The sequence below is a fragment of the Rhineura floridana genome, chromosome 3, assembly GCF_030035675.1.
Source record: "Rhineura floridana isolate rRhiFlo1 chromosome 3, rRhiFlo1.hap2, whole genome shotgun sequence".
Classification (NCBI taxonomy): domain Eukaryota; kingdom Metazoa; phylum Chordata; class Lepidosauria; order Squamata; family Rhineuridae; genus Rhineura; species Rhineura floridana.
The window spans coordinates 159,362,722-159,386,925 of record NC_084482.1 but is presented as its reverse complement, the minus strand read 5'-3'; the positions used below and the strand labels follow the sequence as shown (position 1 = coordinate 159,386,925).

Below are 24,204 nucleotides of genomic sequence, written 5' to 3'. Positions count from 1 at the left end.
TCAAAACACATCATGCACATTCTATAAAAAACTCTTTACAGGAGCCCGTTATTAACATCATCATATTGAAGTTGCCTCAGAATGCAATCCTATGCTCACTTTCCTGGACGTCCCATTGCACATAATGGGACTTGCCCTTGTGTGAACGTGAATAGAATTGCATGTGTGTTCACAGCCAAGATAAGATTTGAACCAGTTCAAGCATGCAGCCGTGGGGGACCACTCCTCCAAAGACCTCAGTGATCAAGCAGGGATAAAATGAATCAGGCAGTCCTTGAGGAATCCTGAAGTTGTGAAGGGCCTTGTAAATTAATACAAGAAGCTTGAACCTCAGCTTGTAGCGTATGCACAGCCAGTGCAAGCTTTTGACCACCAGTTATGTACTGCCGAGAGTCTGTCCCCGTCAACTGTCTAACTGAAATGTTTTGCAATGGCTGGAACCTCCTCACTAGTTCAACCCTGTGCTGATACAGGAAATTCACTACTACTACATTCCTGATAGATGGCAATTCACCCTTTGCTTAAACCCATTGATTCAGGTCGTACCCTCTGGGGCATCTGAAAACAAATTTGCTCCATGTTCTATATGACAGACAATATATCATCTATACTGGAAGATGGTTATCACATCACATCTCTCTTCTCTAACTTGTTCAACCTTTCATTATAGGACTAGGTCACCATCTTTTGTTGCCCTTCTCTGTACACAATCCAGTTTTTGGTATCTTTCTTTAACTGCAATTACCCAGATCTGAACACTTTACTGCAGGTGACATCTGACCCTAAAAGAATAGAAAATTGAATAGAACTTCCTGATAACAGTCCTAACAAATTGTCAATGTCCTCAAATCTAGCTATTAACTTTTTTATTTACTGTGCCAGCATGTACTGCTTACTCCTTTCCTTCCTTGTCACAAGAACAGATTTTGCTCTTACTTCTTTAGTTACACAACACATTCTTACTGGTTCACTCTACTGATTTAGACATGAATGCAGTAACACTTTGGGCAAAAGGAAAAGCCAGCTTTGGACTACACACTTGAGGACACACATTTACAAGGGGAAACCCCCCCATAAAAGAACCACTGCAAAAAGTAGCCTTTCCCAACACTTGAGACAAGACTGTTTTAATTGGATTTTATTTAGTTTTCCTTTTAAACAAAAAGATGTACACACAAAGTGGGTTAAAGTTAATTAGTTTGATAGTACTTTGGAGGTCAAATTAAGTATTTGCAACCATACATATAAGGGCAAACTGTAAAACAAAAGTAACTTTGCATTTCTGGCTCCTCCACGTATAAACAGCAGCCTCCATCTCTCCCACTTATGCTCAAATTCTCTATCAAATGTTTGATGTATAGTTTCTTTTTGTTGAAAGAGAGAATGTTATCAGGCTTTAAATGATGAGAAAACTGTAGTAAGTAAAACAGGAGAGGTATTGATCTAAGGAAACGTAACGTCTCTTCCTAATGTAGGAGTTCATGGAAGGCTGGTCAGACGTTCTCCAGTAAATTAACAAAGAAATTTATTTATTAAAAAAATCTCACTGCAAGTAACATTACATTGAGCAATACCTTTTGGATGTACAGTTTGCCTTGAATTTTACAAAGGGTCAGTTTAAGGCAAAAAGCTAGGGTATATAGCTTTACCAAAAGCAGTTACAGTGTTACTTGTTCCAGAGGAAAGAAATCTGGTTTCGCAAGCAAAGTAGTAAAAATTGTGTCTATTTCCTTGCACTGATCATTTGGGACTACTGTTAATCCATTTGTCACTGTTCATTCTGCTGCCCTTCTGTAATAGCTGATACTGCTCCTTGGCCCTTATTAACATCGCTGATGCACGCCCATTGTCCATCTACAGATTCTTTCCATAAAGTTACCTGGAAAAGATAGTAATAAGAATGTTTCATTCTTGCCTAGGTTTTAGGATCTACTGCACACAGCAACATGGGTTTGTCCTGAAAAATGTCCTTTTGAATGCAGCACCTATTAGCAGCTACATAGCGGAAGAAGCTGCTCTTAAATAAGCACAATATTCCCACCCTAGACAGACTCAGTTCAATTCAATTCAAACAGACAAAATTTGCAACTTTCTTCAGCTTTCAATTTTACAAGGAAAACCAACACTGCTAAGTTACAATCAGCTAATACAACATGCTCACTGAATCTTAAACTGGAAGTCTCAGTGGCATTATCCTGTTTGTGCTGCATCACAATAAAACGAAGTAAAAGTTCCTACACTCCATACAGTACTAACTCAAGAACTAAGAATGCTGTATTCCTTTGAGAGAAGAAAATAAAAGCTGTATACTAGATGATGCTAACAGCAGATGAATAGGATGAGGAGGGGGTAATGTTAAAAATGTTTGGGGCCTCTTTTTCTAAGAGAATGACTGACGGGGTACGATAAGAGGTTTAAAAATTATGAAAGGTTATAAAAAAATTATGAAAGCGACACCTGCATTTGGCCACTTGATTGACAGAAAAAAGATTTAAGATTTGATACTCACTTTATTGTCTCCTCCAGACACTGCAAGAATATTTGCAGTAATGGACCAGCTAACGTGCCAGACTACATCATTGAACTTGTGTAGCAATTTTGGTGACCATGAATTTCCAGAGGCATCATCACACATCCAGATAAACACTCTGCCATCCTAGGGAAAAAGCAAACAAACTGTCAGGACAAGGGAAAGCTCCATTTCAGCACTATATACAGCAAGAAAACATGATGACATGGCCTCCCTATCAAGGGAATCCTATTGTCAGAACCACTTGTACAACATCCCTAAGGCACGTGGAGATTGTTGGCCCATAAGAATGCTGTATAAACTTCCAACAGGGACGTTTGCAGGCATGGCATGCTGAGATGAGTCAGAAATGGGGAATCTGTGGCCCTCTTTATGATGTTGCATTACAAATTGCATTATCCCTGACTATTGGCCCTGTGGGCTAGGGCTGGTGGGAGTTGCTATTAAACAACATCTGTAGGGCCAAGTTCCCTGGGATAGGTTTTACCTGGATTGTCCTGCTTCAGACTGCAGATCTGGGACTGTACAACTGAATGCCTCTCCCTGCATATGGAAAGGCTTCTCCATTTTACCATTTCGTTGTATGCCACCTTGATAAGACTATTTAAGGGCAGCCCAAAATTTTTTAAATAAACATATATCGATGAAAACTTTCTTAACATACTAGCTTTCCATATGTAGGGAGATTTCTACCTGGAGTATCAACTATGCAACTCCTACTCTTCTGTCCCTGGAAAACTGGAAAACTTCTGTCCCTGGAAAACTGGTAGAAAGTATGATTAAAGCTAGATTAACTAAGCACATAGAAGAACAAGCCTTGCTGAAGCAGAGCCAGCATGGCTTCTGCAAGGGAAAGTCCTGTCTCAGTAACCTATTAGAATTCTTTGAGAGTGTCAACAAGCATATAGATAGAGGTGATCCAGTGGACATAGCGTACTTAGACTTTCAAAAAGCGTTTGACAAGGTACCTCACCAAAGACTTCTGAGGAAGCTTAGCAGTCATGGAATAAGAGGAGAGGTCCTCTTGTGGATAAGGAATTGGTTAAGAAGCAGAAAGCAGAGAGTAGGAATAAACGGACAGTTCTCCCAATGGAGGGCTGTAGAAAGTGGAGTCCCTCAAGGATCGGTATTGGGACCTGTACTTTTCAACTTGTTCATTAATGACCTAGAATTAGGAGTGAGCAGTGAAGTGGCCAAGTTTGCTGACGACACTAAATTGTTCAGGGCTGTTAAATCAAATCTTTATTGATACAGTCATAGACCAAAAACATTTGTAGATAAAACTATGTACATTTATAACAGAAGGTTACAAAGATGCAGTCATGTAAGAACAATAAAACTATAAAACAACAAGGGAAACAGTTACAATAAGGTAGTGGAAGCTTCTGAAGGGATAAATGCCCTCCGTATTGATTGGGCCGTGGAAATGTATTCAGGGCTGTTAAAACAAAAAGGGATTGCGAAGAGCTCCAAAAAGACCTCTCCAAACTGAGTGAATGGGCGGAAAAATGGCAAATGCAATTCAATATAAACAAGTGTAAAATTATGCATATTGGAGCAAAAAATCTGAATTTCACATATACGCTCATGGGGTCTGAACTGGCGGTGACCGACCAGGAGAGAGACCTCGGGGTTGTAGTGGACAGCACGATGAAAATGTCCACCCAGTGTGCGGCAGCTGTGAAAAAGGCAAATTCCATGCTAGCGATAATTAGGAAAGGTATTGAAAATAAAACAGCCGATATCACAATGCCATTGTATAAATCTATGGTGCGGCCGCATTTGGAATACTGTGTACAGTTCTGGTCGCCTCATCTCAGAAAGGATATTATAGAGTTGGCAAAGGTTCAGAAGAGGGCAACCAGAATGATCAAGGGGATGGAGCGACTCCCTTACGAGGAAAGGTTGCAGCATTTGGGGCTTTTTAGTTTAGAGAAAAGGCGGGTCAGAGGAGACATGATAGAAGTGTATAAAATTATGCATGGCATTGAGAAAGTGGATAGAGAAAAGTTCTTCTCCCTCTCTCATAATACTAGAACTCGTGGACATTCAAAGAAGCTGAATGTTGGAAGATTCAGGACAGACAAAAGGAAGTACTTCTTTACTCAGCGCATAGTTAAGCTATGGAATTTGCTCCCACAAGATGCAGTAATGGCCGCCAGCTTGGATGGCTTTAAAAGAAGATTAGACAAATTCATGGAGGACAGGGCTATCAATGGCTACTAGCCATGATGGCTGTGCTCTGCCACCCTAGTCAGAGGCAGCATGCTTCTGAAAACCAGTTGCCGGAAGCCTCAGGAGGGGAGAGTGTTCTTGCACTCGGGTCCTGCTTGCGGGCTTCCCCCAGGCACCTGGTTGGCCACTGTGAGAACAGGATGCTGGACTAGATGGGCCACTGGCCTGATCCAGCAGGCTCTTCTTATGTTCTTATGTTCTTACTCTGAAGACTAAGGGGTACAGTCTGGAAAGGACCATGACATAAGAAATTTCCCCATGCTTGAATCAATATCCATGGCAGAGTACCCACGACTAGCCTGTTGAAAGTATATGCAGTGTACTAATGAATCAGCAATTACATGCTTTAAATTAGTTCTTTTTTAGATCAGCAAGGTATACATCTTTTACTAGATGAAATTAAAACAGATGAAATTTACTTTTAAATAAGTGGGTTGGATCCAGACTCCTTCCAACTGGTGAAGGGCCTGAGATCTAGTGGAGACTCCTGGAGGAGGCCGTTTTTGCTGATTTCCCCTCTCTCCTGTAGCCCGCTGCAGCACTTTGCATACTTGTTCTGATTTTGGGGAGGTACAATGGAAAGAGCTGGTGAAAAATCACACCTCCCCCACTCCCATGTCCAGGGATAGTGTTCCGTGAGCAACTCTGATCCAGCTACAGCTTTTAAGCAGAGGGTGTCAGTCTTAGGAGATCTAGTCTCCACTTCCTTGGCTATATTGGCTAAATGTTATGTCAAAAACAGTTGTATACGATTTATTTCCTTTCAGCCATTTGATCTCTACCTGTGAGCAGCTAGCAATGGTACTCGTTGGCAACCCTATGGACGGGGCCCAGGCTACATCTCTGACCCAGTCACTGTGAGCTTCTAGTTTTTGCTCTTCTTTCCACTGGCCATCTTCTTCTCTGGTAGGATTTGAGAGAGGAAGGTGCAAATTGAGAAAATGCAACAAAAATCAAAACATCTTATCAGTATTTCTTACACTGAAGCTTATTAAAGTTTATTAGAGTGTTGTGATAATGGAAATGGCAATCTTTTATAAAAAGCAGTCCAAACTAAAGGTAGCGTTGAAACTGCAATCCAGCCCTTCTCTCAAAACATAAAAAAACACTTATCTTCTGCCCGAGATACATAATGTTTCACAAAGCCTTACTCAGACAACCCACTTCAATCATAACTAAAGCCTTTTGCACATATAGCAAGACTTCCTGTTTTGAACAGCAACTCCCCAATGCCACATTTGAAGCTGCTTGTGAATGTCCAGTTACGTTTTGTAAGGCTGCTGTTTGAAACCCCAGGTAAATAAAGCTCAAGCTCCAAGCCAAGGAATTGCTCCCTGGCTTGAAACCTGAGTGATAATCATCACAGCACAACAGTGGAATGAATGTGTAGCTGTTTGTGGGGGGATAAAATAGTGATTGGGAGAAAACAGGGAGGCTTTTAAGCAATTTTAATACCTTGGAGGGGACGGGTGGGAGGAGGTTGAGAACAAAAAAGCTAAGGAAGGTCTTCATCTGTCATACAGCAAGCTTTTAAATTTGTCAGGACAACTTACTTCCAAATCTTGATAAGGTTATCGCAGCCACCTGAAGCAAAGCGTTTGATGTAGTTTGGTTTTTGGCTTGATGGCTGGTCTATAAGGCTTCCTGGAACAACCGCAGGTGCCCAACTAACAGCGTTGCAGCCAATCTATGCAAGACAACATATTTATGCAGTTTCTTCCTATTTGCAGCCACAACAAGCATCCAAATATCTCCTGAACACCTACTAACATAATAAGGGGATACTTACTGAAGGAGCATACTAAGCACTCCCGTTCTCATGCTGTTCTGAATGGTGCCGTGTGAAACACAACAGTATAATTTTGTAGAGAAATGAAGATTCTAATTCAATGCTAAAATATCCTGTGTTGAGCCCTCCTATTTTTAAACAAATTAGCTGTCATATTTGATCTTTAGAAGTCTTATATTCCATCACTATCTCATGACATCCCAGTTACTTTCTTTATATCTTTAATTCAGTACTTTACAGCGGGAAAACAGTCTGCAATAAAATTACTATTATTTATTAATTTATATACCACTTAATGGCAAAATAGTATACAAAGAATAAACCAGACATTAAAATATAAACATCCACAATTAAAATACACAATAAAAAAATCCCAATTAAATTGACTATATACTCACTGTATGTGCATTGCTGATTTTTTTCACTTCCCACTGTCCATCTCCAGTGCAGCTCAACAGAGAGATGGCTCCATCAGAGCTGCCACAAGCCAAGATCAATCCATAGTCTTGTGGTGCCCAACATACAGAATTCACTGCCAGAAAACATAACATTTGGCTCAATTATTACACAGATCAGTGAAAAGTCAAGGGGAAATCATGTATGTCTTGACTTAATTGATTTGTTAGCAATGACCATTCCAGTCACAGTAGCAGCCTATGCTTCTCAAGTGAGATAATGTTATGCTAGGCTAGTATTTGTTTTTAATTGGCAGCTATGAAGCTTTAGGAATTTAAGATGGCACCAATGAAGATTTCTCTGTGGTAGTACTTTAAGACAGAGTACAGTTTTGTTGATCCCCAGCACTGCTTTATCATAAGGAGCCAATTAGTACTGTGTCACATCTGCAAATGCTGGTGATGGCAGAGATTATTTTCAACTGCTGGGAAACACCACAGTTTTTTTTTATGCTTCATTCCAAGACCAAGATCCTTTTAAAGTGGCTCACAATGAAAATTATAACAAGTACAATAAAATGATGTTACCAATCCAGTCATTAAAACCACATCTTTGATTTTTAAAAAATCTAAATACTACCAGAGCAGTATCAAAACAAAAATACATATGATTACATGATTACAGCTTGCATAGGCAGACACCATTGTGCTAACAACAATAACAAGTTTAAAGCCACACTGGCTACCTAACCAAAGGCAGATTGAAAAGAAATGTCTTTAGGGCCCTGCCTTAAAGAAAGAAGGGGTGGAGTCAAATGCATCTCCAGGAAACTGACTTCCAGAAACAGGGGCCACATCAAAAAGGTCCTGCATCATGTTCCCACCAGCCTGATCATACCCAATGGTGAGTCTATGAGCAGAACTCTATAGCCAGTCTTAGGACCCAGGCAGGCTCATATGGGTGCAATGGCCCATCAAGTATCTGTGTCCCAATTTGTTTAGGACTTTAAAAGTCAAAAACAGGACTTTGAATTGGGCTCAGAAGCAAACAGACAACTGGTGCAACTTATATAATATTGGAGTAACATGTTACAAACATACAGGCAACCTGTTTTCATAATCAATTCATTTTACTCAGATTTACTGTTCATAAAAAAGCTGGCATCTCCCATCTTGGCAACCTGGTTCAGCTACTGCAGCCCATCTGAAGCATTTATTTACTTGCTCACTTCTTGTTAGGATTTGGATTTTTTTTTTAATGCAATACAGGAACTGAATGACATTCAAGAAGCTGAGTGATTTTGATGACAACTAAAAATGAGAAGCAGGAGTTCCTGAACCCAATGAATGAAAGCAGTGGCAAGGATTACTAACCCACATTTTTGTCTTGTAAGGAAAAAAAATCTTATCAGATACATGGCTTAACATTAATTTATGACAGTGCTGCCATTCATATCGGTCACAAAATGAAGAGGGAGAGGAAAGAGAAAGAAGTACGTATGGGTTCTGCTGAGGTAAAAGGTTCTTTGCTTCCCAAATAAGTATTTCATTTTCACTGTTTGTGAACTTCAGTTAACTTTAACAGAACATTACAGATAAAAGGACAATGGAGATGGCAACAGAAACTCAGTTTCCTCAGTTAAGGAATTATACAGCCATGAGAGTGGCTGTATACTATAGCCAGCGTGGATTTTTCACATTCTGCAAGGTTAAATTGAAAATACCCCCCATGACATTCTGATGCTTCCCATAAGATCAATTCAAAACAAAACCTTACAAAACTTATAGTCCTGAACTCAGAAACGCTTGCTTAACAACCCTCTCAATATTCATGGCGATACACAAAACAGTCAGAGAGAATAGAGAGTTCAAAGTCTAAAAAGAGAGAAAAAAAACCCAGACTCCCGTTGGACTTTTTTCTGTCAGAGTTCTCATAATCTGTTGAAATTAATTAAAAATCAGCCATGTTCACAGAGTACCTGAAATGCTATTACTGGCCTTGCCCAATACCCTGACTTTCATCTTCTGGGGTTTAAAAGTTAAAAAAAATGCCTGGCTGATTTTTAATTAATTTAAGAAAATTAGAACTGAACTCAATGATAGTGTTGGGCATGCTCAGTAAGAACCAACTGTCAGTGTTCTAAAAGCCAGACTCACAGCTGCTGGGCTTGCCTAAACAGGGGGCCACACCCACACCAGACACTTATTTCACTTCAGACAGTCATGGCTTCCCCCAAAGAATCCTGGGAAGTGTAGTTTGTGAAGGGAGTTGAGAGGAGACTCCTATTCCACTGACAGAGCTCCAGTGGCCAGAGTGGTTTAACAGTCAGCCACTCTGATTGAAGGTCTGTGAGGGGAACAGGGCGTCTCCTAGCAACTCTCAGCACCCTTCACTAACTACACTTCCCAGGATTCTTTGGGAGAAGCCATGACTGTCCAAAGTGAAATAAAGGCCTGGTGTGGATGTGCCCAGGGACAGCTTTGGTTTAAATTTGGGTGGGAGGCTACATGTGCCTGCTGTAGAATAAAAAGGTGGGGGAAACGCTGAAAAGCAATGATACTGTTCACAATGGTTTCCTTTTGGAAAGGGGCTTCCCCTCTGCCCAGTGCCCACCCACCCAATCTCCTCCCCTCCCCCTCCCCCTTCCCCGGGTCAGCGTTGGACTATGACTGGGAGACCAGGGTTCAAATCCCCACACAGTCATGAAGCTCATTGGGTGACCTTGGGCCAGTCACTGCCTGTCAGCCTCAGAGGTAAAACCACCTATGAATACTGTTTACCATGAAAACACTATTCATAGGGTCGCCATGAGTCGGGATTGACTTGAAGGCAGTCCATTGCCATTTTCCAACATAATTGCAATGAAATAAATCCCATTGTCCTCAAAAAGTATGCAAACGTTCAAACCCACCCTCCCTTCTCCTCCCTCCTATTCCCTTACCTCCCCTTCCTTTGCCCCCCCATCCCCTTCCAATCCCCTCCTTCCCCTCCCATTCCTCCCTATGGTCAGTTTTATCTATCTTAACTATGATTGCACAGGAGTAAATACCACTGAACTCTATAAGCATGTAAATGATCAAACCTGCCCTCCCCCTTCCTTTGGCCCTCTCCAATCTGCTCCTTCCCTTTCCCCTTTCCCCTTTCCCCTCCTTTTCCCCCATGGTCAGTTTTACCTATCCTAACCATGATTGCACAGGAGTAAATCCCATTAAACATAATAAGCATGCAAATGATTAGACCTGGCTTTCCCCTCTTTCTCTTCTCCTCTCCCTTCCTCCTCCCATCTCCTCTTCCTTTTTTCTCCTCCCCTGCCCACTCCAGCCCTCACTCCCTCCCTCCGGTCAGTTTTACCTATCCTAAGCATGACTGCACATGAGTAAATCCCACTGAACTCAATAAACATGCAAATGATCAAACCTGTCCTTCTCCTCCCCTCCTGCCTGCTCCCATCCCCTTCCTCCCCTCCCTATCCCCTGTGGTCAGTTTCACCTATCCTAAGCATGATTGCAGGGGAGTAAATCCCATTGAACTCAATCAGCATGCAAATGATCAGTCCATTCTTAGCAAATTTGCACAGGATCCCATTTCTTACCTCCCAGATTAAAAAGCAGAGAAATTCATTAATAGGCAAAAAACCCTTGTGGTTTAAGAACGTATCTATAGCCAACAGATATTTCTATCGAACTTTAAAAAGCAAGGAAATTGGGTAGCTATAGTGAATGTACCAGGGGAGCAGGAGACCTGAACTCCTCTCTGAGATATTGGACTGCCCTACAAATTTCAAAATGCAAAGACAATTTGGGTTGGTCTTTCACAGTCCAATCCACTTCCTGTGTAGCTTGGAAGAATTTGGTAACATGTGCCTCTGAGCATATGGTGAGTGGTGGCAACACCTGCAATCAGCCCAAAGAATAGAAAGAAGACATGTGCTGTGCTGATCTTATTTTAGCAAGGACGAAGCAACATTATTAAACAGTTGATATAGTTCAGATGGTCACTTTAAATAGGTCTGATTTACTTTGCATATTTAGTGAAGCTTCCTATAGGAAATCATTTTGTTTTGTTTCTATTTCTGTGAATATGCGAAGTACAGCAACACTTTGCAAAATTTACACTAAAACAACTCCAAACATAATTGTGGAATAATGGCACTGACTTCTGCAGAATAGTCTCCAGTGGACCTCAGGAGTGTCTCAATTTGCACAAGATAAAACAGTGCGAGGTGAAATATATTCTAGCAAAATTCTAGGTGTGCTCTATGTTTTTAACTGACTGTGCCCACCTTGCCTTAAATGAAGTGGTTTAAACATAGCAGGCTGAAAACATGCATCCCCTTTTTTCCAACAGCTAGTCATTGCTGAAGTAGCAACATATTGTGATCAGTCTGATTTTACATCAAACTGCGGTTTCAGATTCAAATGTTAATGAACCCAAAAGAGAAATAGAACATAACCTCCACTTTGAAACACAAAAGGCTGTCTTCACCATCATATGACATTGACCAATAAAAAGGCTTTGAAATTAATAAAAATAAATTTGACACAGATTTCTAGGATGAATAATGAGGGAAATAAAATTTTCTAGATTCGCTGTAGAAACATTAGTAACACAGGAAAGAAGCAAAGTAAGAAGAACACCAACAAACATACACAAATATAATTCGCCATCTTTGGAGATGGCAGGTGTTGCCACCACTCACCATATACTCAGAGGCACATGTTACCAAATTCTTCCAAGCTACACAGCAAGTGGATTGGACTGTGAAGGACCAACCCAAATTGTGTTTGCATTTTGACAACTTTGTAGGGCAGTACAATATCTCAGAGAGGAGGTCAGGTCTCCTGCTCCACTAGTGCATTCACTATAGCTGCCCATTTTCCCTGCTTTTTACAGTTTGATAGAAATATCCTTGGGCTATAGGTATGTTCTTAAACCACAAGGTTTTTTTGCCTATTAGTGAATATGAAACAAGTTCCGTGATCAGCATCAATAGCCTCTAATCAATGCATGTAAATTAAAACTGAAGCTATAGAGTAGTATTACACTCTTCTGCTCAGCTAGCCAGCAGGGGAACTTCTAGTACCTGATGAATCATGACCTGTGTTTTCATAGGTCTTTTCCCAGGTACCATTCTCCTCCTTCCAGATAATAACCTTCCTGTCATAGGAACAGGAAGCCAGGATGTTTCCATACATGGGATGAGCCCAGGCAACCTGCCACACAGGGCCTTCATGTCTATAAAAAGCAGAATGAATAGAAAGAAGACTATTAGTGTGCCAAGACTTTCATTCTTTGCTATTACATACTAAGAGCATTTTCAAGCCATTCAGCGTCATGCAAATATTTCAAGTTATTGATACATACCACCTCTAAAAATATTGAAGTGAAAAGTTAGGGAGGAAGATGGTAGATGAGTGTACATCTGTTCTCTGAAGAGACTGGTGGGGATATTTATTTGATTTATCAATCATCCCATCAAAGGGTTCTAAGCATAAAGTGGAAATCGCCATAAAGAGGAACCCATAGACTATGATGGGGCCGTCGCGCAAAAATGACGTGAAAATGTCACAAAATCGGCTTTAAAAAGGGGAATTTCCCACCACCGCATTAGTGGAACGCCGGAATACAAAGTGCTGGTAAGCGGGGCCCTACTGTACTTTTTTTTTTTAAAGGGAATGATAATGGAGTTTCTTAGAAAGAGTTTTACTGTCTAAATAAGACAAAGCATGGGATACAGGGACAAATGAAATGCTGGAAAAGTCAGCTCCCCCCAAAAATCCACAGAATCCTCTTCCTCTTTTAAAACCCCTCCCATCTATTTTAAATACATTTAAATTTTATTTTTAGAATATTAAGCAGTTTATACATTCTTCTAGAATAAGCAAAAACAAACAAACTTTTCAGCTGAGAGGGGGGGTATAACTTAAACAGACAGAGCAATAGAAGGCCAGAGATGGGGGAGGTCAGGGAAGAAGCCCTTTGCAATCTATCACTTCAGAGCTCTGGCAAGGAGAAGAAAAACAGGAAAAAGGCTAAAATGCTTAGAGCGATAGAAAGGGAGGGAAGCTCTTTGTAAGAGCAATCTGCCCCTCCCCCCAGCAGTGTGCTGGGTAAGGTGGAAGTGAGAGGGTGAGAGAAGGGGGTGTTAGAAAAAGAAAAAAGCAGGTAGCTCCACCCATTTCTGGCTGTGGCCCTGCCCATTGCTGGCACACAACCTCAACAGATACCCTTGACAGAAAAAGGTTCCTCACCCCTGTAGTAAATGGAAGTTTAAAAAGTCAGACTTATTAGCAATTTTAAGACTTATTCTATCCAATCAGAAGACATGCATTTCAAGAAGAACTTATATAAACAGTTTCAAAGGAACGCATCATCAAGTTAATTCAGCATCACATATGTAAACAAAGCACTTTAGGTTTTAACCACTCTGCCTAAAAAGTCAGTAATTGTGCCTACAACCAAAAGTTGAAAATGGAGAATAGATCACGGGATTGTGTTGTCTTTAACAGACTCACCCTCTTAAGTCAGCTATAAGAATTTGCCCTCCATTCCTTACATCAAATATTTTCACTGATCTGTCTGAAGAGCAGGTTGCCAACCGTATACCATAATAATCCATCTGAGCATCATGCTGGGAAAATAAAAAAAAGCTTTCATTGTCATCTCTCAACTGTAGTTTAATTAATACAACTAGTTTTTAAATCTTGAAGAAACAAATTCAAACATGTTGAAAGTCACCATGCAGTAGTAGAATTAAAAAAAACGTGTTTATACAGTATTTTCCTGGGAAAGAAGCTGTAGCTAATATAAAATCAAAAGCAGCCAATAGTGTACTAGACTGCCCACAAAGCATGAAAAAGTGATGAAAGCCAGGCAACAGACAAAATGGAGCTAATATCTCAGGAGGAAAGGAACTGCTTTAACCACCTTGGCTTCCAGTGGGAATAGGAAATATTTAAGGAGGGAGTGTGAAGTATTTTAGAATTATTGGGAAGGCCATGCTAATTGTATGCCACAACATCAGATGCAATTTTGGGACAATATGGAGCTTACTTCACAGTAGACATGTACTAGATTGCAGCCTTAAATTGGTAGGAGCAGGAGCAGCTTGTTACTCACTACTCATGCAGAAAGTATCTGTTATTTGCCCTGAATAAGTGGCTTGTAGAAAGACTACCATTAACAGCTTTTCACGTCAGATATATGCAACACTAATTCCTGATGGATGCAAATGGGTATTGTGACAGAGCACAGTTCTTGAACAAATCCCATTTACTGAAGTGTAGACATTCCTGATGGGCTGTGCCTTCTTGTGCTTCATGTTTACCCACCCTGAAACTCCTACAACAATGCATTTTTTAAAAAACCATTTGCTGCTTATTATCACAGCTGTCAGAAAACATAATAGGTAACAAGCATCTTATCACTCATCTCCATGTACATGCTTCAGTTGTATTAAATAAAAATGTCACTAAGGAAGACGTTTCCTGAACATGACTATTTAGAGTATAGTGCAGTAGAATGTAAATGCATTAGAACCCAAAGGGAACTTATCCAGAGCATGCTCATCAACTCATGTCTCTCTTCCTGGAATCAACTATACCATTTCACCTTGCCCCCAAACAAGACACCTATCGATACCATCACTGCTTCCCCTCTTCTCTCACAAATGAAAGGAGTGGCCAGTAAATAGCTGATCCCTTTAAGTCTGTTGCATAGGACAAATGCCCTTTCCCGTGCTTCATCATACCAATTTCCCTCTTTTCTGAAAGGAGGGATATTCTGAAAAAAAGAAGCAAATACTTACTATCATGTCCTCATGAGAAGTGTCCACTGTATTAATTACAGACACCTAGAAGGAAAACACACAGGTTTAAGATACGTTCCAAACCTAGATTTTTTACTCAATGATTGAAACATGTCATATTTTGTTTCACCTTTTCACACAAGGTTTGACTGCATTGTTTAGTGGGTACCCATAAAGTTGAAGCTGATTTAACCCTCAGGTGACTTTGCAGCATCCCTACGTGCTGACCCTATGATCGGCAGGCAAGGCATTGTTGTTGGTGCCGCCACCAAGTGCTGCCCGGTTGGCGCTGAACCGTGATAAGGCCATGGGTGGTGGCTCCCCATTTGTGGAATGACCTCCCCAGTGAGATAGGTCTGTCTCCCTCACTACTGACTTTCAGGAGGAATTAGAAGGCATTCCTGTTTACCAGGCATTTGATGGCTGAAGGGGACTGTTGTTGGCAACCCAAAGATCACTGATGAAAATGTTTTTAACTCTGTTTTAGAATGTTTTTAACTGTAATGGTGTTTTGGAATGTTTCAGCTGTTTTTAGTATGCTTTTCCTTTTCTTGTTAAATTGCTCATGTTTGCTGTCTTGGGCTCCTTCAGGAGGGAGGACAGGATACAAATTAAATAAATAAATATGTGCACAATCGCTTCTTGACATCAGCTATTCTGTGGAACCTCACGGACATCATATTTAGATCAGCATAGGTACAGTGTGACACAGCAAATTAAAAAGTGCACCTTTGACAAGAGGGAGCTCCCCTAGTTTGGTGTACTGCACTCTTAATATATATAGAACCCTGCTGGATCAACCACAGGCCTGTCTAGTCCAGATTTCTATTCTCATGGTGGCCACAAGAAAGATACGAGCACAACAGAACTCCTGCTCATGACCCTCGGCAACTGATAATCAGAGATAAACTGCCTCAGATGCAGTTAGCTATGTAGCCATAACAACTAGTAAACTTTGATAGCCTTATCCTCCTTGAATTTGTCTGATATCCTTATAAAGCTGTTCAAGTTAGTGTCTATTACTACATCTTGGGATAGCAAAGTTTAACTGTGAGAAGATGTATTTCCTTTTCTGCAACTTACTCACAGGGAATGCTGTTTAGGACTGCAGCCCAAGGCTTTCAACCATCCCATTTATGATTAGTAATTAATTATAGGAGTGAAAAAATGTCCAAAGTCCTTCTTGTGATCTTAGGTATCTACTCCAGAAATTTACAGTAGGAATCCATGTTTTTTCATAAACATTGTTTGTGCTCCTTCCATTTTTAAGTCTTAATACATTTGTCAAATTTGTCTACTCTGACATTTCTATAATAGCTCTAATTTACTTGGACTATCTAGAGCAGCCTTTCCCAACTAGTGGGCCACCAGATGTTGTTGGACCACAACTCCCATCAGCCTCAGACAGCATTGCCAATGGTCAAGAAAGATGGGAATTGTGGTCCAACAACATCTGGTGGCCCACTAGTTGGGAAAGGCTGATCTAGAGTTTTCCATCTTGCTGCTTCTGTAGGTATGATACTTAATTCCAGATCTTCCTCACCTGCCATACCTTTTATAGAATAATACTAATATGGTTCTAAAGGGAATTCATTTTCTGATATGTCTACTTAGTATATCAAGCCATCAAGATGTACAGTGCCTTGCAAAAGTACTCAGACCCCTGACCAAGGCTCTCATATTACTGAATCACAAGTGGTACACTGTAATTTCGTTCTGTATGATATTTTATTTTGAAACACTGAAACTCAGAATCAATTATTGTAAGGTGACATTGGTTTTATGTTGGGAAATGTCTGTAAGATACATAAAGAACTGAAACAAGTTGTTTGCATAAGTATTCCAAAATACTTCTTGGCCAAAACTCAAAGCGCTATGTGTGGCACAGGCCTAACACCACCCATGCCTCAAGACACGCCATCCCTACAGTGAAGTATGGTGGTGGCAGCGTCATGTATCTTTTGTAATTCATTAATATGAGAGCATTGGGTCAGGAGTCTGATTACTTTTGCAAGGCACTGTATATGCTGGTTTCTATGAGGCACATTTCTATGGCCAAGTCTGGTCATTCCACTTCTAAAAGGATGTCACAAAGGTAGACAATACAGAAAAGAGAACCAAAATGACGAAGGGATTGGAACGCCTTCTCTACAAAGAAGGGCCAAAGAATGTAGAGTTTAAGCTCTGTTAATGTAAATGGATCTACTCTAAGTACAACTTATTTTGAATCAATCTATAGAGTCATTCGGATTAGGAAAAAAGACAACTAAAAGAGAACATTATAAGAGATTAATAAAATTAAGCACGTTGTCAAAAGAGAGAGAGGTTTCTTCTTTTGTAACTGTAGAACTCAGGGCTGTCGAAAAATTGACTGGTAGAAGTTTAAGGCAGACAAGAGAAAATACTTCTTCACACACTCTATGCATATTTCACTAATAGAAAAAACCTTGCAGTTTAAGAATGTAACTATAGCCAACAGACATTTCTATCAAACTTTAAAAAGCAGGGAAATTGGGCAGCTATAGCGAATGCACCAGGGGAACAGGAGACCTGGCCTCCTCTCTGAGATATTGTACTGCCCTACAAATTTGTCAAAATGCAAACACAATTTAGGTTGGTCTTTCACAGGCCAATCCACTTCCTGTGTAGCTTGGAAGAATTTGATAACTGCAAGGTTTTTTGCCTATTAATGAATTTCTCTGTTTTTTAATCTGGGAGGTAAGAAATGGGGTCCTGTGCAAGTTTGCTGAGAATGGTTTGATCATTTGCATACTTATTGAGTTCAGTGGGATTTACTCCCCTGCAATTATGCTTAGGATAAGTGAAACTGACCACAGGGGTGGGGAGGGGAGGAGGGGGATAGGAGCAGGCAGAAGGGGGAGGAGGAGGGCTGGTTTTATCATTTGCATGTTTACTGAGTTCAGACGGATTTACTCTCATGCAATCATGCTTAGGATATGTAAAACTGACCGGGGGGGGGGAGGCCTGAAGTGGGCAGGGAAGGAGGAAAAAGAAGGGAGGAGGAAGGGAGAGGAGAGGGGAAGAAAGGGAAAGGCAGGTCTGATCATTTGCATGCTTATTGAGTTCAGTGGGATCTACTCCCATGCAGTCATGGCTAGGATATGTAAAACTGACCATGGGGGAGGAGGAGGGGGACGAGAGAGTACAGGGAAAGAGGAAGGGGGGAGAGGGGAGCAGAAGGAGGGGGAGGGGAAAGGAAAGGATTGGAAGGGAAGGGGGAAGGAGGGAATTGGAAGGGGGAGGGAAGGGGCAAAAAGAAGGTGATGGGAGCAGGAAGGAGGGGAGGGCGGGTTTGATCATTTGCATGCTTATTGAGTTCAATGGGATTTACTCCCATGCAATCATGCTTAGGATAGGTAAAACTGACCATGGGGGAAGAGGAGGGAAAGGGGGAAGGAGAAGACTGGAAGGGGAAGGTGCAAGAGGGAGGGGATAGCAGGAAGGAGACAGTAGGTTTGATCATTTGCATGCTTTTTGAGTTTAGTGGGATTTACTCCTGTGCAACCATGCTTAGGATAGGTGTAAATGACCCGGGGGAGGAAGGGGGAGAGGAGGAGGAGGGCAGGAAGGGGAGGGGAGGAGATTGGATGAGTGGGCACTAGGCAGATGGGAAGCCCCTTTCCTTTTTAAAAGGAAAACATTGTGAACAGTATCATTCCTTTTGAGCGTTTCCCCCATCTTTTTATTCTACAGCAGGCACATGTAGCCTCCCACCCAGATTTAAACCACAGCTGTCCCTGGCCACATCCACACTAGACCTTTATTTCACTTTAGGCAGTCATGGCTTCTCCCAAAGAATCCTGGGAAGTGTAGTTAGTGAAGGGCGCTGAGAGTTGCTACGAGATGCCCTGTTTCCCTCACAGAGCATCAGTCAGAGCAGCTGACTGTTAAACCACTCTGGCCACTGGAACTCTGTCAGTGGAATAGGAGTCTCCTCTCAACTCCCTTCACATCTACATTTCCCAGGATTCTTTGGGGGAAGCCATGACTGTCTAAAGAGGAATAAAGGTCTGTTGTGGGTGTTGCCCTCTGATTAGGCAAGCCCAGCAAATGTGAGTCTGGCTTTTAGAACACTGACAGTTGGTTCTTACTGAGCATGCCCGACCTTATCATTGAGTTCAATTCTAAATTTCTTATATTTCTTAAAAATCAGCCAGGCATTTTTTTAACTTTTAAACTGCAGAAGATGAAAGTCAGAATATGGAGCAAGGTCAGTAAAAGCATTACAGGTACTCTGTGAACATGGCTGATTTTTAATTAATTTCAACAAATTATGAGAACTCTGAGAGAAAAAAGTCCAAAAGGGTCTGGTTTTTCCTCTCTCTTTTTACACTTTGAACTGTCGATTCTCTCTGACTGTTTTGTGGATCGCCATGAAAATTGAGAGGGTTATTAAGCAAGCATTTCTGAGTTCAGGACTATAAGTTTTGTAAGGTTTTGTTTTGAAATGATCTTATGGGAAGCATCAGAATGTCATGGGGGTATTTTCAATTTAACATTGCGAAATGCGAAAAATCCATGTTGGCTACAGTATACAGCCACTCTTGTGGCTGCATAATTTACAACAAGTGGTAAAGGCCATTATATTAGATTAAGATGGCTAACTGTTTTGGGCTCAAAGACCATATTCACCCTTGACCAACCCTCTGGGTGCCTCATGAGCCTGGCTTAAAAGCTGAGCTTGGCCTAAAATGGATGCAGCTACCCCACACTCCCATGACACACACAGACAGACAGCCCTCTATCCCCGCTAACCTCTCTGCTCATCCAATGATTGATCTAATTACAACACAGGGGATAATGGGCATCCCTAGCAGAGCCTTGGGCTCCATCTATCCCAGCACTTACTTTATTTTTCCTTTTGCAGCTGCGGGGGGGGGGGGGAGCAGAATATTGGAGAGCTGGATCAGGCCCCAATCTGGGAGTTAGTCACCCCTGACTTAGATAACTTAACGGGGAATTAGGGAGAATCATGGAGAATACATCCATTAGCAGCTATTGACAATGACTGCTAAATGGAACCTTCCGATTTAGAGATAGTATGTTAATATCTATGATGGGGGGGGCAATGGTGAGTATTATTGCCTTCATGTCCTGCCTGTGGGCTTCCCTGAAGAGTCTGGTTGACCACTGGTGAATAGCGAATGTGGCCCTTGAGCCCAAATCGGACCTTTGATACAATTTGTTTTTGGCAGATTTTTTTTTGTTTTTGTCAGTACAGCTATTGCAAATTAAATGCATGCAGCAAGCAAATAAAAGCCTTCAGCAATGGATAACCGGAGCAAGGGAGGGGCACACTCAGTGATCCCTAGTATGGGAACAAGGGTGTAGCAAGTACACAAGAGTGGCCCTATCAGCACTATTGCCAATTTAGTGATTTTCCCACTAAATCTAGTGTTGTTAGGTGCATGACTGGTGGCGAATTTTCTTGTCTAGTGGCTAGTAGGAAATCTAGTGGATGTCAAACATTTTATTGTCAGAATGTGCTGGTTTTTACAAATATTTCTTTTTTTTCTCTGTTTATGAAACTGTCTAGCCAAGATCTAACCTTTTAAACAATTTTCTACTTTCTGACATTTTCTTATATTTTTCATAGTTCCATTTCTGCTCCTATGTACCGTCTCTAAAGTGCTACTTGACTATTGTGTCATTTCTCCTGTAAGTCATGGCTAGTTAGCTACCCCTGTGACTGAAAGAATACCAGAGTCATGTACCCAACACCACACAATGAGCCAGGCACAGAGAAAAGGATTTAAGTCTCCAGATCCTCTGGTGTGCTTGTTTTTTTAAAGGTATAAAAACAAGGAGGTTGTTGCCAATTGGCTTACTGAAAAGGAAAATGTGCAGGCAGTATTCTACGCAATCAAAGTGTGATGCAGCCTAGGCACCACCATCAGGGCTGCTGCTGGCCCTTGGGTCTCCCCGCTGTGTGTGTGAGCATGCACACACACATTTAAATACATCCAGTTGTAACACCTTGTGCACAGGTGATGACAGACATGTGCACTGACACACAAGAAGCAATCAAGCATATATAAGTGCCTGCTGGCTGCATATGTATGTGGGGATGAAGGTGGCTGAGAGAGCAGAGCACCTGGTTGCGGCCTTGTGATCTGATGCTGATGGGGATCACGGAGAGGAAACTCCACTCTCCCAGCTGCAGGGGTCCTCAGCTAGTGCCAGGCCTGACCACCATCTGCTCCTCGCAAATCACAGCCAGCTCCCATAGAGTTGAGCAAAGGAGACAAGATGATTAGGAAGGAACTATAAGCCTCAGAAATAAATGGCATGAGCATGCAGAGTGCACTTGTCTCATTTAATAAGGTGATTCCACAACAGGTATCATCTGTATAAAAATCAATTATTGTAAGGTGACATTGGTTTTATGTTGGGAAATGTTTGTAAGAAACAAAAAACTGAAACATGTCAAACCACACACATTGATATTTGGTAGAGCCACCTTTCACTGCAATAACAGCTTTAAGTGTTTTGGGGTAGGTATGTACCAGCTTTACACAGTGTCGGAGGGATTTTGGCCAATTCTTCTTCGCAGATTCACTCCAGGTCGTTCAGGTTGACTGGACGTCACATGTGGACTGCAATTTTCAAAGAGCGCCACAGATTCTCAATGGGATCAGGACTTTGAGCGGGCCACTGTAGGACATTCACCTTTTTGTTCTAGAGCCACTCCAATGTTGCTTTGGCCTTGTGCTTGGGATCATTGCCCTGCTGAAAAGTGAATTTTCTCCCAAGCTTCAGTTTTTTAGTGGACTGAAGCAGGTTCTCTTGCAGTGTTTTCTTGTGTTTTGCTCCATCCATTCTTACTTCAATTTTAACAAGATGTCCAGTTCCTGCTGATGAGAAACATCCCCCCCATACTTCATTGTAGGGATGGTGTGTCTTGAGGAATGGGCAGTGTTAGGTGTGTGCCACACAAAGGGCTTTGAGTTTTGGCCAAAAAGTTCTATCCTGGTCTCATCTGACCACAAAACCTTTTCCCACATTGCAGCTGGGGCACTCTCATGCTTTCTGGCAAACTCCAGATGTGCTTTCAGGTGGTACTTTTTGAGTCACTTCTTTCTTGCCACCCTCCCATACAGGCCAGTGTTATGCAGAGCTCTTGATATGGTTGACTGATGCACCATTACTCCACTCCCAGCCACTGAGCTCTGCAGCTCCTTCAAAGTGATTTTTGGCCTCTCCGTGGCTTCTCTCACAAGTCTCCTTCTTGTTCGAGTGATGAGTTTTGAGGGACAGCCTTTTCTTGGCAGTGCCTGGGTAGTGTAGTGCAGCTTCCACTTTCTGATTAATGATCCAACTGTGCTCACTGGGATATCCAAACACTTGGATATTATTTTGTACCCCTTTCCTATTCTATGCATTTGTATTACATTAGGTCTCACTTCTGCAGAACGCTGTTTGGTCTTCATTTTCCTTCAGATCCACAGCCTGACCCATGAGCCTTCAACAGTGGGGTTTTCATCCTGACAATGTGACAGCAGCTTTAATGGTTCACAGGCAGAGGCCAATGGTTAGGTAACTGTGTCCTTGATAGGGCAATGTCTTTCATCTGTCTTCCACAGCACGGGTTGAATACTTATGCAAGCAACATGTTTCAGTTTTTTTATGTTTCTTACAAACGTTTCCCAACATAAAACCAATGTCACCTTACAATAATTGTTTTTGAGTTTCAGTGTTTCAAAATAAAATATCACACAGAATGAAATTACAGTGCACCACTTGTAATTCAGTAATATGACAGCCTTGGTCAGGAGTCTGATTACTTTTGCAAGACACTGTAGATATGGCCGGGTTAGAAGAGGGGCTGGGTGTGGGCGATAGCGGCTTGCTTTGCTCCAGCCGATAGCTCTCCGTGAGATTGGATAGGTGATCAGGATGTCCCTGGGAAAGTGGGTGTGAAAGCACTTAACTGCCAGGGGCAACCCCTCCAGTATCAGGCGAACGGTCTTCCCCACCGCCTGCCCTTGACACCTAAGGCACCGACTGGACAACCCCGGTCTGGAACCAGAAGCTCGGCCCGAACAGCCCCGAGCGAAAGGTGGGAATCTGAAGAACGCTCCCTCCGTATCTCTCTCAAAGCAAACTCTCACCATGGTGACGATCTCCGCGGGGCCGACCCCAGTTGCACAAGCTGCTCTCGCTCGTTCTCTCGCTGTCTGCCGTTCACAGACGTGGCAAATCTCCGCGGAGATGTGCGTACGACGACAAAGCTCTCCCGGCCAGAAAAATAGTCTTCCTGCCAAGTGCACAAAGGTTCCGCTTGCCGCTGCTCATTTCGTCTTCCTCCTTCTCACGGATAAAGGCGGCAATCGCGGGCCGTGATGCCTTTCCCCTGCCTAGTCTCTGTCCTCCCTCGTCTAGTCACAGGCAAATGAATTCTCTCTTTAGTTCAGCCACTGGCACCTGGGAGTGATGTAGTCATACTGGCTGATATTGGGAGGCTTCAAGGTGAAATCCCACCTCAAGCAATGCTACCATTCTCGCTCAACTTCAATTCCCACTTTGTAAAATTATAATGTTTCGTTATCGAATTACTGTCCCACCATTCCTCCATCAGGGTGATGTACCTGGAATAATCCCTCCCCTACGACCTCCCTGTGAGGTAGGCTAGGTCAAAACTTACTTGCCCAAAGTCAGTGAGTTCTTGGCGGAAAGCAGTATCCATTGCACTACACTAACTTTCAAAAACAACAGTGACTTGCCTCATAACTGCTGTTACAAGGCTTCCCAGGCCTGGCAACCAAGAGGTCTTCTGTATCTTTAAAAGTTGTGCAGGGTCAAGGGGGAATTCCACCTTGTGGTTTTGCCCATTACAGTGTTGCAAGAACACCTGCACTTGACTGACTTTCTCTTCTCCTAAAGATACAGGATCAGTCTCAGGCCCTGAGCGTCGCAACCCTATTTTCAGTTCACTAATGAATGCACAGCATACCTAGGGCAGTTCCACACCATTCATTTAAAGAACAGTCAACACACATTTGAAGCACATGAATCACACCATAGAATCATGGGAACTGTAGTTTGTTAAAGGTGGTGGGAACAATAACTGTGAGGAGGAAACTACACTTCCAAGGATTCTTTAGGGAAAGTCATGCACTTTAAATGCGAGTTGGATGTGCTTCAAATGTATTGTGTGGATCAACTTCATTAACTTTCCCTGCATATAAATAGTTTTAATTAATTTTTAAAATGGAAATGAGCTATAAAGTTTACTGGGTGACCATTGGCTACTCACCATCTCTCAGCCTAATCTGCCCTTCAGGATGAAAACAACAGAAGAGAACCATGACTATTCCAAGAAAGAAGAGCACACTTAAAATGCAGAGGAAACAGCCATAGTGTTAAATCAGATATTTACCGGAACATAGTATAAAGAAATAGTTGTATAAGCATGACTATAAAATA

The 24,204-nt window shown here is 41.9% G+C and overlaps 1 protein-coding gene across 2 annotated transcripts; it reads right to left on the bottom strand.

Moving 5' to 3' along the window:
• Positions 1 to 1,123: 1,123 nt before the first annotated feature.
• Positions 1,124 to 23,163, bottom strand: SEC13 (SEC13 homolog, nuclear pore and COPII coat complex component). 2 transcript variants are annotated; one of them, XM_061618498.1, is made up of 9 exons: positions 22,890 to 23,163; positions 14,758 to 14,802; positions 13,466 to 13,581; positions 12,034 to 12,185; positions 6,953 to 7,086; positions 6,319 to 6,452; positions 5,548 to 5,668; positions 2,510 to 2,656; positions 1,124 to 1,879 (listed from the first exon to the last, which is right to left on the bottom strand). In XM_061618498.1, the coding sequence occupies exons 1-9, from the start codon at positions 22,890 to 22,892 to the stop codon at positions 1,769 to 1,771; spliced, it is 963 nt and encodes a 320-aa protein (XP_061474482.1). In that variant the 5' UTR covers positions 22,893 to 23,163; the 3' UTR covers positions 1,124 to 1,768. The 2 variants fall into 2 exon arrangements, with proteins under 2 accessions (XP_061474482.1, XP_061474484.1); XM_061618500.1 differs by lacking the exon at positions 22,890 to 23,163 and adding an exon at positions 20,873 to 20,957.
• Between the last annotated feature and the right edge of the window lie 1,041 nt (positions 23,164 to 24,204).

What these genes read in the sequence shown, in the direction of transcription:
- SEC13 (XM_061618498.1), bottom strand. An exon ending in AACCTTATCAAGATTTGGAA is followed by an intron (nt 5,669 to 6,318) that starts GTAAGTTGTCCT and finishes AAATCCTACCAG; the next exon opens with AGAAGAAGATGGCCAGTGGA. An exon ending in CCATTGCTAGCTGCTCACAG is followed by an intron (nt 2,657 to 5,547) that starts GTAGAGATCAAA and finishes CTTTTTCCCTAG; the next exon opens with GATGGCAGAGTGTTTATCTG.